This window comes from Puma concolor, chromosome B3, assembly GCF_028749965.1.
Source record: "Puma concolor isolate L17-30 chromosome B3, mPumCon1.1.hap2, whole genome shotgun sequence".
NCBI lineage: Eukaryota > Metazoa > Chordata > Mammalia > Carnivora > Felidae > Puma > Puma concolor.
This window is the reverse complement of record NC_141672.1, coordinates 40,966,949-40,985,152: the sequence shown is the minus strand read 5'-3', so window position 1 is coordinate 40,985,152 and position 18,204 is coordinate 40,966,949. Positions and strand designations below refer to the sequence as shown.

Below are 18,204 nucleotides of genomic sequence, written 5' to 3'. Positions count from 1 at the left end.
AGTTCATTCTGTTTACATATTAGCTTTGAATTTTGAATTTTTCAGTGCACAAAGAAGACTTGAAATTTATATGCTTATGTTAGAAAATAATTTCAGTTTTTTGCAACATGATGATGTTTGGAATTCTAGCATCATAAAGACTTATTTCAGCTTAGGGAAAAGAAGCTTAGGACATTGATAACTTTTCATTACCTAGAATGTTCTGGAAATTGTTTCTATTAAATAAGTCAGTCCTTTCAATGGAGTGTTTCAATTGGTAGTTCTGTATGTAGATTGTCTCTGTTGTTTTTATTGGGTTTTGTTTTTGTTTTTCTTGTTAAATCCTCTAAAATGAATTACTCAAAACTATCTGTAATAATGATCAATAAATAAATTCTTTATTAAACACATTTCCTACAGCTCTGCAACTGAGTGAAGTGTACTTGTTTAGGTGTTAGTTAAATGATAGGTGTCATTCTCTTTCATAGTGACATGTCCATGTGAAATAATAAAATGAACTCTAGTTCCTGCAGAGTAGAATTGCTGCTCTATTAAACTCTTAAGTGACTAGTATGTTTTATGTATCCAGAAAGTGTCGGAGTGCAGTAAAGGATTGATTTTGGTTACTAAATTTATTCCATGCTATATATAAATATTTCTGTTTTAGACTCGGGAACAGGAGGAATTGGAAGAAGCTTTAGAGGTAGAAAGACAGGAAAATGAACAAAGAAGACTGTTTATTCAAAAAGAAGAACAACTGCAGCAGATTCTAAAAAGGAAGAACAAGCAAGCTTTTTTAGATGAACTGGTATGTAATAATGCTAAATGTCTTGAACAAATCATTAGTATTCAGAGTTTATTTTTCCTTTTTATTATGCTGGATAATGGCATTTAAATGGCATTTTTATTGGCATATTCAGTGCTGGTGTATTCAACTTCTATTCCTTTATTAAAAAAAACCCATTTTGTCAATATCCGTTTTATTTTTAGATGAAAGAGCAATGTAACTGATGTAAGGCAGTGTACTATTAATAGGTTATTTATGTTTTTAAGCTTACTGATGAAAATGCTTTGTTTTTAAGGCAGTTTTCTCCTGATTAACACTGGCTTTCTTATAACTAGCCCATTTTCAAGTGTTTTAGCTTCATGTGAAATTTATAGTGATTCTATTTACTCTGTGAGAACTATGTTTCATATTTTTGCATGAGAAAGAATGTATTTGAAAGAAATGGCAGTGTTTTGCAAATTGTGTTTTCCAATAATTAGCTCCTCAAGTAGTCATCATTGTTAGATAATAGCAGTAATAATAACTAAGGCTTCGGAAATGTTTCACAGATTTGACGGTATATTATTTGATGCTTATAACCTAGGGTGATAACATAAAATCACAGTAGAAATCGTCCTTTCCAGGAAAGTCTTTTGCATTCTTCCCTTTCCTTTTCTGTCCACATAATTAATTTCTATGTAGTGGTAACATACTTTAATTCATCAGTCTAGTTGATGTGGTATTTGTAACTCTATGATTAGGTAAATGTGTATGTGTATATTTTTATACCATTCTTTTGGCCAAATGTGAGCTGACCAGGAATAAAAAGAGAAAACAAGATAATTAAATAGAAGTAGGTGAGAAAGTAAGGAAAAGTAAGAGTAAGGGCATTAATGAGGCTTAGATAGAAAATGTGTTTCATAAACCCTATCTACTTTGTGTAAGTGGAATGTAAATTTGGTTCTAAAAATAAAGACAGCATATAAAATAGAATATATTTTTCTTAGTGATTTCCACTAATTTTTCTTGAAATCATTGTCAGTTGTGCCTTTAACAGTTGAAATGACACATGTGTTTTACCTTTTTTTGTTGACATGAATTTTGTGAAAATTGAAAACTTTAAAGAATGAATTAGTAAATACTGATGTTCTAATTATTTTATTGAAAGGTTCTTTCCCCCATCATTTTATACAAAGAGGGACATACTTTTCCTTGGTAATGCTTCTCCTTTATACAATTGATTGAATGAATTCAAAATAGAACTTAGACATGAAATGAAAATATACTTTAATATTTAAAAAATATTGCATCTAGTATAAAGAGATTTTAGATATAATTTTGAGGTTAGCTGGCTCTGCATAGCAATTATTCTTTGCCTATATTTTTAGTCCTCAAAGTAATGTTTTGCTGCCTCATTGAGTGCTATTGGCATGACGCTCCCCTTTAATTCAGTGGGGCATGAAGCAAGATGTAAAACTGCCAATGTTGTACATTGTGTATAACCTGGAGTTAATATTGGTTTTTGTGAGACCTCCCCCCAAACTCCCTGCAACTTCCTGTTTTCTTCACCTGCAAGTCATTATTGCACATACTTTCTTCACTGTTTAGAGCATGTAACATGGTGGTTAAATAAAAGTTAGAAATTTACTGTATTCATTAGACCAATTAATTACAACAGATTGTTTTTAAATATCAGTACATTTTGTGAATTTTCGGTTTCCTAATTTTATTTTTAAAAATTCTCTGTTACTTTAATTTTTAAATGATCATTCATTGTTTCTGTTAAAATGTTAATGTATGTTTAGTTCTTATTGACTAATAGAATTATTAAATTTCTTTTTATCTTCCTGAATCCTTAATAAGTAAAAAACACACTTTGTTTCTTTTTCTATGTATATTCGTGTGTTAGATTCTATGAAAAAGATAATATTGGCATTTGTAAATATGTCTAGAAGCTTAAATCTTAGAATTGTTCTCTGGATCTAATTTAGGCAACAAGCACTACGTATTAAGAATTTTTTTTCTCCTGTTTTTGGGTTTGATTCTTGTGCTAATGGTCACTCTTTAACCTTTAAAAAGCATTACATTATACTGTATGTGACAGATTTTAATGTTATGGTCTTAATGTTTATGACTTAGCATTTACCATAATGTTGCCTAAAAAGTCCATTTATTTAATCCTAACTGTAAATTCAGTTTTTTTTTAACAGTTTGGAAAAAGATTTTTAAACAGGTCCTAACTTATTAAATCTTTTTATATTCCTGTTTGAAAATTTTTTTCAGTTTATGTCTTAAATTTTGTTAAGGGCTAATACTGTCAAAATGCAGTAGCTGATCTTTATTAGAAATATTGTTTGCCAGATGGCTTGCTTAAAGTCAGTTAAAATAATCTTTAAAAAGTGGTCATTATAAAGCTTTTAATGAGTATTACAGGCAGTCTTATTAAAATTTCTTTAAATATTAAACAGTATACCTTCAGGCAATTAATGAGGTTTAGAGAACCTTTCAAGATAACCTGGAAAGCTAAGAAAAATGAAATAACTTGCTAAGGCTGAATCTGCATTTTATGTATTCTTGAGAGCATGTATATTCCCATAGTTTTTTTTTTTTTTACTCCATTGATTGATTTTGTTGTTGTTAGAGCTCCTGTTTAATTCTCTCTTTTTTTTTAAATGTGTATTTACTTTTTGAGAGAGAGAGAGAGAGAGAGAGAGAGAGCGAGCGCACGCAGGGGAGGGGCAGAGAGAGAGGGAGAGAGAAATCCCAAGCAGACTCTGCACCATCAGTGCAGAGCCCGATGTGGGGCTCAAACTCACGAACCTTGAGATCATGACCTGAGCTGAAACCAAAAGTTGGACAATTAACTGCCTGAGCTCCTGTTTAATTCTAACTTAACTTTCACAAAGATTTTCAGGCTTCAAAGTTTTGAGTGCTAAAATGGAATGAAGCAGATTTGAAGTAAATTGTATGCCTTAATGTCAAAATTGGTTTTAGATTCCTAGAATGTTTATTTTTTATTGAATTTCAGCTGTTTTACCAAGGCATTTAATGTTCAGGGCCTTTTATGTGAAAGTGAAACCAGGATTAAAACAGGCCCAAGTATTGATTAGCAACTTTTTTGAAGTGAGCCCACTGTCTTGCGTTTACATAAGGACTTTCACTTAGAGTAAATACCAGGTATGGAAGAGTATTTGAATTCACTTAGAGTATAGATTGAGGAGAAATGCTAAGAAATTTAATTTTCTTCTGTTAATTTTTACATATGAAAAGGCAGTAATGGGTTTTAAAAGATGTTTTGGTCCACAGTCCATTTAAATTCTCTCTTAATTTTACGTTTAACTATAAAATTCTTTTTTTTTTTTTTTTAAATTTTTTTAACGTTTATTTATTTTTGAGACAGAGAGAGACAGAGCATGAACGGGGGAGGATCAGAGAGAGAGGGAGACACAGAATCAGAAACAGGCTCCAGGCTCTGAGCCATCAGCACAGAGCCCGACGCGGGACTTGAACTCACGAACCGTGAGATCATGACCTGAGCCGAAGTCGGACACTTAACCGACTGAGCCACCCAGGCGCCCCTTAATTATAAAATTCTTAATGAACATCTAGAATAGCTGCAGGAATTCACAGCAATACTGTTGCTAATGCATAACTAATGCTTTATTGCAGAGTATGAAAGGTGTTCAAGTATATTCTCAATAGTATATGTTTCATTCATTCTCCTTTATTATTTTTTAAATTAAAACAATTTTTTAAATGTTTATTTTTAACAGAGAGAGTAAGTGGGGGAGGGGCAGAGAGAGAGGTAGACAGAGGATCCAAAGCGGGCTCTGTGCTGACAGCACCGAGTCTGATGCAGGACTCGAACCCATGAACTGTCTGTCTGAGCCGAAGTAAGATGCTTAACTGACTGAGTCACCCATGCGCCCCTTTAATTTTTTTTTTAATTTATTTATTTTTGAGAGAGACAGAGTATGAGCAGGGGAGGGGCAGAGAGAGACACACACACAGAATCTGAAGCAGGCTCCAGGCTCTGAGCTGTCAGCACAGAACCTGATGTGGGGCTCAAACTCAGAAACCGGGAGATCATGACCTGAGCCTAAGTTGGACACTTAACTGAGTGAGCCACCCAAGTGCCCCTATTTTCCTTTATTATTGCTAAAGGCCCCAAGGCTATATTTTATAAATAAAATTTGTGTTCTTCCATTTAAAAAATTTTAATCTTTGTAACATTGCTCTTGCAAAGCACTTCTGTTACCAAGTCTTGAGGTACAGATTTATTCTAGGACAATTCTGCTGAAATAATTTGCTTTTTATTTGAATTACTTCTGTACTATAGACTTAAAAAAGTTCCTTTAAATATATTAGCTACCTTTGTGCCTAAAAAATTGTATAAAGTTGTTAGATTTGGAAAGAAAATTAGATTCTGCTATATGTTTACTTTCATGCGAGGGAATGTTTAACAATATAGTCTTTTCAGGATTAAGTTCTGGGTTGTTATTTTAAAAATCTCTAGGCCATTTGAAAAATATGTCTGTTTTCATAGATAGCCTTGGTATAGGCTCAATATCTATAGGTATAGATAGAAATGTGTTTGTAATCTTCATTTTTGTTTACAGATATAAAGTACTGTGTGTATATTATCTCCTTCCTTATGCATGTGTTTCTGTGTTCTTATTTAACTGAAAACTCGGGAAGGAAAAAGTCTGGATACGTTTAGTTTAGACCTTAGTTCCACAGCATGTGGAAGAACATGTAAGAGAACTTCATGTTAAACAGGATAAATGCATCTGCATATAAGAATTACTATCATTGCTTGTGTCATTCATATGTATATATGCAGATTTATGTAAATAGTAGCCCTCTTTTAGTGTCAATATAAGGTATTAAAATAAATATTTGCTATCATTTTGTCAATTAAAAAAATTTAGACTTAATTTCTAAAAATAAGTTCAGTAAAGGAGAGAATATATTTTTGGTTGTACTTAACAATCGTTCTATTGTGCAAAACAGAACAAGGATCATTTCCAAACGGCCTCAGGTGAAATCTAATGGGAAACAATTTCAAACTGGTCTGAATTCACTGGTAGAAGAATGTGTCTTAGATAAACATCTGATCTACGTTATAGTACTTTGTATTACTCTTTTTGTGATTAGCTTTTAATTTTTTTTATTTTAATAAATATGGTTGGCTTTGCTAGATGAAATAAGACCCTATTGTCTTTAATGTGGATTTTATAAAAATACTTTTTTGCAGGTTATTTTGATTTATGAATCTCAAACAGCCTTTTCTTATTATGGAATGTTAAAATTTTTTGTGAAGTGTTCTCCATAAAGTGAATATTTAGGTTGACATCAAGTGCCTATGAAAGGGCATAATTTAAAATGAAAGACTTGTTGCTCATTAGTTTTTCCTTTTTAACTTTCATGTTGCACTTTAACTTTTCTTACAGGAGAGTTCAGATCTCCCTGTTGCTCTACTTTTGGCTCAGCATAAAGATAGATCTACCCAGTTGGAAATGCAACTTGAGAAACCTAAACCTATAAAACCAGTGACATTTTCCACAGGCATCAAAATGGTAAGCTGTATTTTAATGGCTTGTTTGAAAGATATATTTCAAGGATTGCAGTTTATAATTTTATATTGATTTTTACAGATAAAGTAGAAGGTTCAGATGTTTAAGAACAGTATTTGATCTAGGCTAGTCATCTAGAAACATGAATATGTGTAGTGTAAGGAAAATGGAAAGTAATAAATAATTCTCAAAGTACATGACACTGTTTTGTTGTACATGATACTGGGTTTGTATATTTTTTTCTTTTTCTACATAAATTTTAAGCTTGTAGTGTAGGAAAACATTCTTAAAAGAAAATACAGCGTTCTGGTTTCTCATATGGCATGTAAGAAGCTTGGATGTTGCCAACTCATAATAACAAGTCAAAAGCTGAGCATAGTGAAAAATCAACAACTTTTCTTAGATCCATAAATGAAGAGAGATCAAAAGGCAAACCGCTGCCCTCAAAATTAGAGAGATCAACAGAGAATACAGTGTTTCACAACTTATCAGGGCAGTCACCTCACCAGTAACCAGTGCTCCTATAGGGAAATCTGATTATAATTGATAAATTGTTGGAGGCTCAGTGTGGACAACTCTGAGAGTTTAAAACTCCATGGAGGAACCAGTCATTGAGGGCCCCCACACTTTTTTGTGTGTTACCTCTTGCACCTCTACGAGATTCTCTAGTGAATATTAGAGAAAAATCCCCTCTTGTTTCTGGCAGAGGAAAGGGAAATGGAACAGTTTTGAAATATACCAATGCATTCTATTCTTAATAAGGCCTACCCTCAGGAGAAACTATTTCATCAGAGCCTAAACTGCTGGAGTTTATCAGAACCTACCTGATGCAGGGGAAGGGAAATACTCAATTCCAGCTGCTCAGGTCTTCTGTGTGGGAGAAGGGAAATAACATAACTTCAGCCCACTCTAACCATCTTGCCCCACCTAAGAGGAGGAGGGAGGGACTGAGAAGCACATGTGAAGTTCATAGTCTAGAGGCACAGGCTCTTTAAAAGACTGAGACCTAATCATAGAACTATAAAATGTGCTACCAACCCCCACACCTCACCACCACATTGCTTAAGTCCTATTTGTAGTAGTTCCTTTCTTCCAGTCCATCATGCCTTAGCTATCAAGAAAAAAAAATGATAAAACATACTAAAAGGCAGAAAACAGAGTTGGAAGAGACAGAGCCAGCCTCAGAACCAGGCTTAGATATGGCAGGGATGTTGGAATGATCAGACTGGGAATTTAAAACAATTGTGATTAATATGCTAAGGATGCTAATGGATAAAGTAGACAACATACAAGATCAGATGGGCAGTGGTGAGGAGGGGGATGGAAATTCTGAGAAAGAACCAAAAAGAAATGCTAGAGAAAAAAACACTAACAGAAATGAGGCATACCTTTGATGGGCTCATTAATAGATTAGATACCCCTGATGAAAGAATCTTTGAGCAAGAAGATACACCAATAGACTCCTTGAAAACTGAAAACCAAAGAGAAGAAGACTTGAAACAGACAAAAAAGCAGAACAATATCGAAGGACTATGGGATGACTACAAAAGTATACCACAAGGGCGCCTGGGTGGCTCAGTTGGTTAAGCGTCCAACTCTTGATTTCTGCTCAGGTCATGATCTCACAGTTTGTGAGTTTGAACCCCATGTCAGGATCTGCACTGACAGTGCAGAGCTTGCTTGTGATTCTCTTTCTCTCTCTCTCTCTCTCTCTCTCTCTCTCTCTCTCTCTCTCTCTCTCCCCCCCCCTCTCTCTCCCCCTCTCCCTCTCTCTCTCTCTCTCTCTCTCTCTCCCCCTCTCCCTCTCTCTCTCTCTCTCTCTCTCTCTCTCTCTCTGCCCATCCCCTGCTTGTGCTCTCTCTCTGGCTCTCTCTCAAAAGAAAAAAGAAAAAAGAAGAAAAAAGTTGTATCGCTTGCATAATGAAAATACCAGAAAGAGAAGAATGAGAAAAAGGCACAGAAGAAATATTTGAAATGGTAACAAGTGAGAATTTCCCCCAAATTAACACCAGAAACAAAACCTAAGATCCAGAAAGCTCAGAGAACACTAAGTAGGATAAATGCTCAAAAAACTATGCCCAGGCATATCATTTTCAAATTACAGGAAATTGAAGATAAAAAATCCTGAAGCAGCCAGAGGGGGGAAAATACCTTACCTATAGAGGAGCAAAGACAAGTATTATATCTGGCTTCTCCTCAGAAACCACACAAACAAGAAGAGAATGGTGTGTAATATAAGATGATGAGTGAAAAAAACCACCGACCTAGAATAATGTACCTTGCAAAATTATCTTTTAAAACTGAGTCAGGATGCCCAGGTGGCTCAGTCGGTTGAGCGTCCAACTCCTGGTTTCAGCTCAGGTGGTTTGATCTTGTGGTTTGTGAGATCGAACCCTGTATTAGGCTCTGCACTGACAGCGTGGAACCTGCTTGGGATTCTCTATCAGCCCCTTCCCTGCTAGCGCTTGCGTGCGCTCTCTCTCTTTCAAAATAGACATTTAAAAAAAAGTGAAGGAGAAATAAAGGTTATCAGACAAACTAAAAAAAAAGGAATTGTTTGTCAGTAGACCTTCCTTGAAAGAAGTGTTAAAAGAAGTTCTTTTAGAGCCAAGGAAAATGAAATAGGTCAGAAGCTAAGATGTAAAAAAGGAAAGGAAGAGCATAAGAGAAGAAATAAGGCAGAATAAAAACTTACATTTTTGTTCTTATTCTAACAGATAAGTCTAATAGCAATATTATATTTGAGTATGTTTGTTTATGTGTGTCTGTATATACACACATGCTTATATATAAGTGCAATGAATGACAGTGGTAATGCAAGAGACAGGAGGAAGCAATTAGAATTATTTTATTATTATATTATTATGAGGCACTCACAGCAATGTTTCCCTCCCCAACTGCCCATTCAGCTGATTTTTGATTTTTAAAATTGCCTATCTTGTTTGTCATATGTGTGCCACCAATTAGATTATAAACATCTTGAGGGCAGAGGCTGCATATTTTAACTTTCATTTTATATGATCATGAGTATGTGGGTACTTGGACAATATAAAATATTCATAATTCATTTTAAATTTATAAATTTAGGAAATAACACATTTTCAAATAATGTGTTACTAGGTGTGTGTGCGTGGGTAAGAGATTTCTTTACTCTTTCTGAGTTTGTTTCCTCATTGGTAAAGCTGAGATAAATTTCACTTTATATGATTGTTTGGAAGATTAAAACGTATGTATAAAGTGTTCACTAAGTGCAACTTTAATGTTATCAGTAGTGTTTGTTTATTATAGTTAAATATCTAAGTGAGTTACATTATAATTTTATTACATTGTGTAATTAGGTAGTACATATTTTAGGATTCTTGAATTTGAGGGAATTTTATGATATTTTTGGCATTTTTATGCTTCGTAAATCTGTGGTGGTGCTGTGATCATAGTGTTTTTTTTTTTTTATTTTTAATTTTTTACATGTTTATTTTTGAGGGGCACCTGGGTGGTTCAGTCATTTAAGCATCTGACTCTTGGTTTCACCTCAGGTCATGATCTCACAGTTTGTGAGTTTGAGCCCCACATTGGGCTCTACACTGACAGCACACAACCTGCCTGGGATTCTCTCTCTCTCTCTCTCCCTCTCTCTGCCCCTCCCCTGCTTGCTATCTCTTTCACTCTCTCTCAAATAAATAAACAAAAAAAATAAATGTTTATTTTTGAGAGAGAGAGGCAGAGAGAGAGGGAGACGCAAAATCCAAAGCAGTCTCCAGGCTCTGACCTGTCAGCAGAGTGATGTGGGGGTCTCCAACTCAGGAACTGCGAGATCATGACCTGAGCCAAAGTTGGACACTTAAATGACTGAGCCAGGTGCCTACTATGATCACAGTGTTTTAAAGCTCTTTAAAATTTATTTGTTTGTTTGTTTGTTTACTTATTTATTTATAAAATGCTTACTTATTTATTTTGAGAGAGAGAAGAGAGAGAGCGAGTGGGAGAGAGAGAACCTAATACAGGGCTGGAACTCATGAACTGTGAGATAATGACCTGAGCCGAAATCAGGAGGTGGGATGCTTAACTGACAGAGCCAGCCCAGGCACCTAAAACTTATTGTTTTAAACAATTAAAAAATTTTTTTTAAATGTTTATTTATTTTTGAAAGAAAGAGAGACAGAGCACGAGTAGGGGAGGGGCAGAGAGCGAGGGAGACACAGAATCTGAAGCAGGCTGCTGGTTCTGAGCTGTCAGCACAGAACCCGATTCAGGGCTTGAATTCATGAACGGTGAGATCATGACCTGAGCTGAAGTCGGCTGCTTAACTGACTGAGCCACCTAGGTGCCCCTAAAATTTATGTTTTAATTTGTGTATAGTAAAGGTCATTCTTTGTGGTATACAGGGTCTTGACAAATGCACACTGTGTATCTACCTCTATAATCATAATATAGAGCAGTTCCATCACCCCTCAAAATTCCCTTCTGCTACGATTTCATAGTCAACCCTGTACCCCTAAACCCCCTATCTCTGTCTCTGTTGTTTTGGATTTTCCAGAATGGCATATAAATGGAATCATACATATAGGCCTTTAGGTCAAGTTTTGTTAACTTAGCAACATGTGTTTGAGATCATGCATGTTGTTGTTGTTCCTTTTTGTTGAGTGATATATCATTTTATGGATATACCAGTTTCTTTATTCATCAGTTGAAGGACATTTGGGTTTTGTTTTTGTTTTTTAATGATTACAAATGAAGCTGCTACAAACTGTATGCTACAACATACAGTTGTGTGCATACAGTTGTGTGTGTACATAGGTTTTCATTTCTATTGGGTAAATACTAAGAATGAAATTGGTGACGTATGGGGTATGGGTATGTTTAGTTTTGTAATAAACTGTCAAACTGTTTTTCAAAGTGACTGTGCCCGTTGGCATTCCCACCAACCTTGTATGAGTGTTCTAATTGCTCTGTATCCTTGCCAGTGCTTGGTATTTTGAGTTTTAAAAATATTTTAGGCATTCTAAACAAGTGTGTAACGATTTTTCATTATGGTTTTGACTAGTGATGTTGAGCATCTTTTCATGTGTTTGTTATCAGTGTTTCATTTGCCCTTAGCATTTACTTCAACACTTTAGGTATTTTTTCAGATAAGGTTGTGGCCTTATTATTTATTTTCTTTTTTCTTCCCTCTTTTACAATTTTTTGTTTTGTGAAATGTAATGTAAATACACAAAAGTGCACAGAACCAAACTATATAGCTCAGTGAATTGTCACAAAGTTAACATCTGTGTAACCATCATAGGGGTAAAAAAAAAAAGATATTGTCAATGTTCTTGAAGTCCACCTCATGACCCCTTAGATTTGGTCAGTACCCTATTCTTTTTCCTCAAAGAAGTCACTCACTCTTCTTTTATGGCAGTTCCTTTCTTGGTTTTATAAATAGCTTTTACATCTAAGCATGTATGTCTTACCTTCATTAATATTGTGTCTGTTCATTGTTATATTTGTGAGATTCATCCATGTTTTTGCATATAGCTGTAACTTTTTTCATTTTCACTGCTAGGTAATGTTCCATTGGAGGAATATACTATTTATCCATTCTGTTGTTGCTGGATGTTTGGATTCCTTAGACTTTTTGGTATTATGAATTATGCCAATGTTTTTATATATGTTTCTTGGCATACATGTACACATTGGTTTGGTGGCTATTTATCTGGGAGTAGAGTTATTAGGTGATAGTGAATATGTATATTCACTTTAGAAGATACTACTAAATCATTTTCCAAAGTGGTTTTTACCAGTTGTATTTCTGTCAGCAATATTCTTGTTATTCCATATTCTTGTCAACATTTGGGAGGTTTTTGTCTTTTCCAGTTTTACCAATTTGGTGGGTATTTACTAGTATATTATGATTCTTTTTTTTTGTAAGCTCCATGCTCAATGTGGGGCTTGAACTCACGACCCTGAGATCAAGAGTTACATGTTCTACTGACTGAGCCAGCCAGGTACCTTGTGTTTTGTGATTCTAATCTGCATTTTACTTTGTTGATCACTAATGACATTGAGTATTGGCTATCCTGTTTTCTGAAATGCCTGCTCAAGACTGTTGCTCATGTGTAGGAATTCTTTTTATGTTCTAGATTTAAGCCTTTTATTAATCATATGTGTCGTAGGAGCTGAGATTAAATTATTTGCTAGATTGATCACCTGGTTGGCTCGGGTGGTGGAGCATGTGACTCTTCATCTCTTGTGAATTCAAGTCCCACGTTGGATATAGAGATTACCTAAAAATAAAATCTTAAAAAAAAACTATGCGTGTGTGTGTGCGTGTGTGTGTGTGTGCGTGTGTGTGTGTATCTATACACACACATACTGTCTCTCAAGGGATAGGGATTCTTGGTTGTGTGATTTCAGTGGTAGCATTTGCGATCTGTTGCATGCCTTCATACTGTTCCAACTTGCTGAGAAGTAAAAGTGTTTCCTTTTACCTGTCCCCCCTGCCCCGCAAAAACCCCAGAAAGAGTTTAAGAAAAGACCAGAGTTTTTTTTTTAATGTGGCTTGTTTGTTTTCACTCTCTTGAAGGTGTCTTTTGATGTCTTTATTGATTTACTTTTTTATTATCCACCTGGAATTGATTTTTTTTTTTTGATATGATGTAAGCATTAGCTTGTTGAGATTCATATAACTTAAGTGTGTGATAAATACCTATTGTTGTTTATTATAACAATTCAGCTTCTGGTTCAAAGGCAAGGTGAACATTTTAAATGATGTTTTTTATGTGGATTTATTAATATTACTGAATGGGGTGATTGACACATAATGTAGATGGAAATCCAGTGTTGATGTAGTTGAGTGCTTTTATACTCTTTGGAAAAATCAATCCTAAAATGCGGGATGAAAAGTAACATTTATTGAGCACCTATATCCCAGGGGCTGATTTCATTGAACACATGTTGGTAAGGATGCCAACATTGCTTAAGACTTTGTGACTTACGATAGTTCTTTTTAATAAAAGTTGTCGTATTTTGTTTTTATATTTCCATGAAATAGATGATAGTCTTATTTTTGCAGATGTGAAAACTGAGTCTGTCTCAGAGAAGTTAGATCACATATAAAAGATGACACCTGAACTCATTCTCTTTGTATTATACCTCATTATTTAATTAATGAGACTATTAAAAAAACCAAAATTTATAAATTCTACTTCAAGTGTCTTTCTGATTTGAAGAGAGCTAGGATTGAGTTAATTGCTTGTAATAGTGGGCTGATTATTTGGACTGGGTAACATAAAGGACAGGAGCCAGCACAATGACCTTTTCCTTTCCTGATCTGCTCTACTTCAAGAAAGTCCAGCACAACAAATGAAGTCAGATACACTGAATTTGGAGAAGGTCCAAGGAAGACATTATAAATGTGATTGAGAGTTTTAGAAATAGAACCTTTGAGATGTGACTGAGAAGACAAAATTTATTTAATAAACCTAGAGAAAGATAAAGGATTAAAAATTGGCATAAAATAATGAGTAAGAAATGAGAATTTAATTATTATGTATTGAAATATGTAGAGTTGAGGCTGTCAGGGAAGATATTTTGGCTAGGGATGTTCACATAATATTGTGCCTGATGTATTCTTTGAATTTTATGTCCTAGGAATTAAACTCTCAGTTGGTGGGGAAGTGTTAAGGGTAGGATCTTAGAAAGATAATTTATAAAATTTGTGACTTGACTTTCTTAAATAATTCCACTTAATCACTGTCTAATGCGTGAATAGGAGAAACTTCATTTTATATATTTGTTGTCTTTTTTATGGTGATAGCTTTGAACTCTTTTTTTTTATGATTTCATTTTTTTTAACTAATCTCTACACCCAACATGGGGCTCCAACTTAAAACCCTGAGATCAAGAGTCACATGCTTTACTGACTGAGCCAGCCAGGTGCCTCTGAACTTTTAAAATGAGATTTCCAAATTTGTTTCTCAGTTACTTCTTTGTAATTTGTTTCACGTTAGTTCTTTCAATTTTATTGCTTCAAATCCCAGCAGTATAACTTTAGGGTCTTCTGTTTCATCTTCATTTCACAAGTAATTCTAATTTTTTCCCCAAATGAATAGATATGGCTGCCATTCCTGATTACATCATTCTGACTTGAGCCTATGAACAGACTTAAAAAATAAAAACAGATTTTTGCCCCCATTTGTTACTAATTAGTGTCATTAAATATTCATACAGAAAATCTACAGATTTAAGTAACTAAGTCCTAGTCGTTTGGGAGGGTGGAAAGACACATTGGTCGTGTCATAAAAATAGGAGCCGGAATCGAAGGCTGGGATTCTAGTACTTTTTCAGACAGGATGGTGTTCTAAACTTCACTATGTGTTTGTATGCAAACTGGAAACAAACTGAATCACAAAGATAAATTAAGAGTTATTTTTAAGTATAGCTTTTGGTTCTTTATGGATGATTACTGGTGTGTTGTTTAGGGGAATATGCCACCCATTGCCAAAGGGGAAAGCTGTTTGAGTATTTTAACCTTAATGTTTAAAAACATTTATATTATCTATGGGTGAACCAGATCAGAGCTCATTTGTAATATTAATTGGCTTTTCTGAGTAGTATTTAGCTATTTATATCAATCATTGTTTATTCTTCTGAACTCATTTGAAGATTAAACTCTTCGTTAAAATATGTTAAAGAAAATTAATATCCAGTTGTATCTGAAATAAAACAAATTGTACTGAGTGGTCAGTTTTGTCCTATAAAGCCATAAATTAATGCCAAACAGTTTAACTGCTTTACCATTTTGCCTAAGAAAGGAAAACAAAGCTTGACCAAATATTATTAATTGTATTTTTAATATACATTTTGCACTTATGCAGCAAATCAAAGTGTAGCAGCCAAAGAAGTGATGTATCTTTTATCAAGTCTTGTAAAAATGCAAGTAGTACTAGAGTACTGTTTATATGTTTTCATCTTTAAATGTGTCTTGAAATTATAATTAGCATTAAAAAGTCTTACCAGTTGTTAGGCATTATGAAATCCATACATAAATGAGTAAGCTATTTAGCTAGGCGAGTATGAAGTGATTATTTTCTCTAAGCATTTAAATGTCTCTAGCTATTTTATGTTATTTTGATAAAATTGTAGTTCTATTTTTCACCATAGATATCTTTGAATCAGAGTTTATATGTAAGCATATAGAAGTTCTATTAGTTCAGTCATATTTTAAAGGAAATACAGGTTCTTATAAGTTAGAATAATCCTATGGTGAGTACTTTAATAAACCTTTTTATAAAATAAATAGTTGCTTGTGATTAAAATTGTAAATTCACATTTTATTATTTTAGAATTTTTAATTAAAATTTATTTTAACGTTTATTCATTTTTGAGAGATAAGAGAGAGACAGGCATGAGTGGGGAGGGACAGAGAGAGAGAGGGAGACACAGAATCTGAAGCAGGCTCCAGGCTCTGAGCTGTCAGCATAGAGCCTGATGTGGGGCTCAGACCCACAAACTATGAGATCATGACCTGAGCGGAAGTCAAATGCTTAACAGGCTGAACCACCCAGGTGCCCCTTTTTAATTTTTTTTTCAAGTTTATTTATTTATTTTGAGAGAGAGATAGTGCGAGCTGGGTAGGGGCAGAGAGAGAGGGAGAGAGAGAATCCCAAGCAGGCCCCATAACTTCAGCATGGAGCCAGATGCAGGGCTTGAACCCACGAACTGTGAGATCATAACCTGAGCCAAAACCAAGAGTTGGCCACTTAACTGACTAAGCCACCCAGGCGTCCCTAGAATTACTTAAAATGGGTTGTCCTTATAATATCATTATTAGGGGTTCAAACTGTGGCACCTCTATAACATACATACTAGCTGATATGACCTTGGGCAGATCATTTAAATCATTAAAACCTTAAGTTACTCAGTTTGTTTTTTTTTTTAATTAAAAAAAATTTTTAGAGTTTTTAAATTCCAGTTAACCTACAGTGTAGTAGTAGTTTCAGTTGTACAGTGTAGTGATTCAACACTTCTATACAATTTCTGGGGCTCATTTCAGCAAGTGCACCTTAATCTCCATCACCTACTTGACCCATTCCCCCACCGACCTCCCCTCTGGTAACCATCAGTTTGTTCTCTATAGTTAAGAGTCTGTTTCTTGGTTTACTTCCCTCTCTTTTTTTCCCCCCTTTGTTTTGTTTCTTAAATTCCACATAGGAGTGAAATCATATGGTATTTGTCTTTCTCTGACCGACTTATTTTGCTTAGCATAATACTCTCTAGCTCCATCCATGTTGTGGCAAATGGCAAGATTTTGGTATTTTTTTTAAATGACTGAGTAATATTCCATTGTGTATATATACCACATCTTCTTTATCCATTTATGGACACTTAGGCTCTTTGCATAATTTGGCTATTGTAGATAATGCTGCTGTAAACATTGGAGTGCATATATCCCTTGGAATTAGTGTAGAATTGTTGAGTATTTTTTGAAATAATTACATAAAAGTCTTAGAGTGCCTGGTTCATTGTAAGTATAAATGGGTATAGATGTAAGTAAACACTGTAATAGGCCAGTAAATTTGGATGGCAGGTAGGGTTTGTGACTTGTTTAACTTATACCATTTATTTTTGAGTAGATATTTTACTTATAGACCCCCAAATGCCTTTAGAAACCCTTTTTTATATTTCTATATTTCTGGATAACATTTCAGTTATACTGTGGATATATAAGAAACTGAACTATTTAGTGTCCATAGTTGGGAAATACTTAGAATGAACTGATTATATATTGTGAGTTTTATATTATATTCTTTCTCATACCTTACTATGGTGAGGGAAAAATATAGTTAATGCTCAAGCTATTGATGATAGAATTTATTACAGTGGTTGAATTTATTCCAGGAAACTTGTCTGCTTGTCTGATGATCTGGACATGAGCATAATAGGGAGAAATAATGAATCAGGGAGTTGTGAGTTATATCAGTTATTTTAATTGTTATAGGAACAAGTTAAAATCCGTAGGATATAAATAGTGGGAAGCTTTTGTTTTTTAATCTCAGTCTGGAAGACTTTTTAGATATGTGAAAATGTGGAAATATTCTTAGCCTGGAATGCAGAAACAATGATTTCCTGGTTGAGTTAATGTATTCAACAAACATTTTTCTGCCATGTTTTATGCACTTTATTTTGTATTGCTCTGTGTCATGAGACACATTTTTCAGTCCTACAGATAGTTTTATCAAGTACCAATCAGTCTATCACAATAAGATTTTATCATGTACCTATTACATCTGTAAAGCAATCTTAGCTGTTGGTGTTGAAGATACAATAATAAAAAGAAGGAAGATGTGATTAAAGCAGTCCCTGATTATTATTTCACTAAATCCTTACAAATATCCTGCAAGGTTGATAGTGGTATTGCCATTTATGAGGAAACATGATGACTCATAAAATAAATCACCCTAACTCATAATTCTGCTAAGTGGAAGGGCTAAGATTTAGACTCAAGCAAGTCTGGCAGATTCCAAGTGTTTTCTGCTACTCTATACCTGAATGGTCCTTGTTTTCCAGAGGTTGAATTTTGAAGTGGGAAGAGAAAACGAACATGTATAAAGAAACTGTATGGTATTGTTTCTAAGTACAGTGAAGCTTTCTACCAAGGGACCCAAATTAAATAAATCCTTGTGGAATATGGCAAACTAGAATTGAGCCTTGAAAAAAGCAAACGTTAAGAAAGATAGAAGGGAAGAAGGAAGGCATTCCATTTTTAAAATGTGTGTGTGGAAGCATTCTGAGCAAAAGAATGAAAGGAGTGAATTTAACAAAGTTCATTCTGCGGTTCCCAGCCAGGAATTTTCTTCTGATGAACTTGCATAGTAATTTTTAAATGCATGTCTTTTCTTTGGT

The 18,204-nt window shown here is 34.3% G+C and overlaps 1 protein-coding gene across 3 annotated transcripts in view; it reads left to right on the top strand.

Moving 5' to 3' along the window:
- MNAT1 (MNAT1 component of CDK activating kinase) overlaps positions 1-18,204 on the top strand; it is a 233,279-nt gene that overhangs the window by 94,993 nt on the left and 120,082 nt on the right. For all 3 annotated transcript variants that reach the window (XM_086709610.1, XM_086709609.1, XM_086709611.1), the window contains 2 exons: positions 647-787; positions 6,199-6,324. In XM_086709610.1, coding sequence (XP_086565736.1) covers positions 647-787; positions 6,199-6,324 — 267 coding nt within the window. The remainder of the gene's footprint in view (positions 1-646; positions 788-6,198; positions 6,325-18,204) is intronic.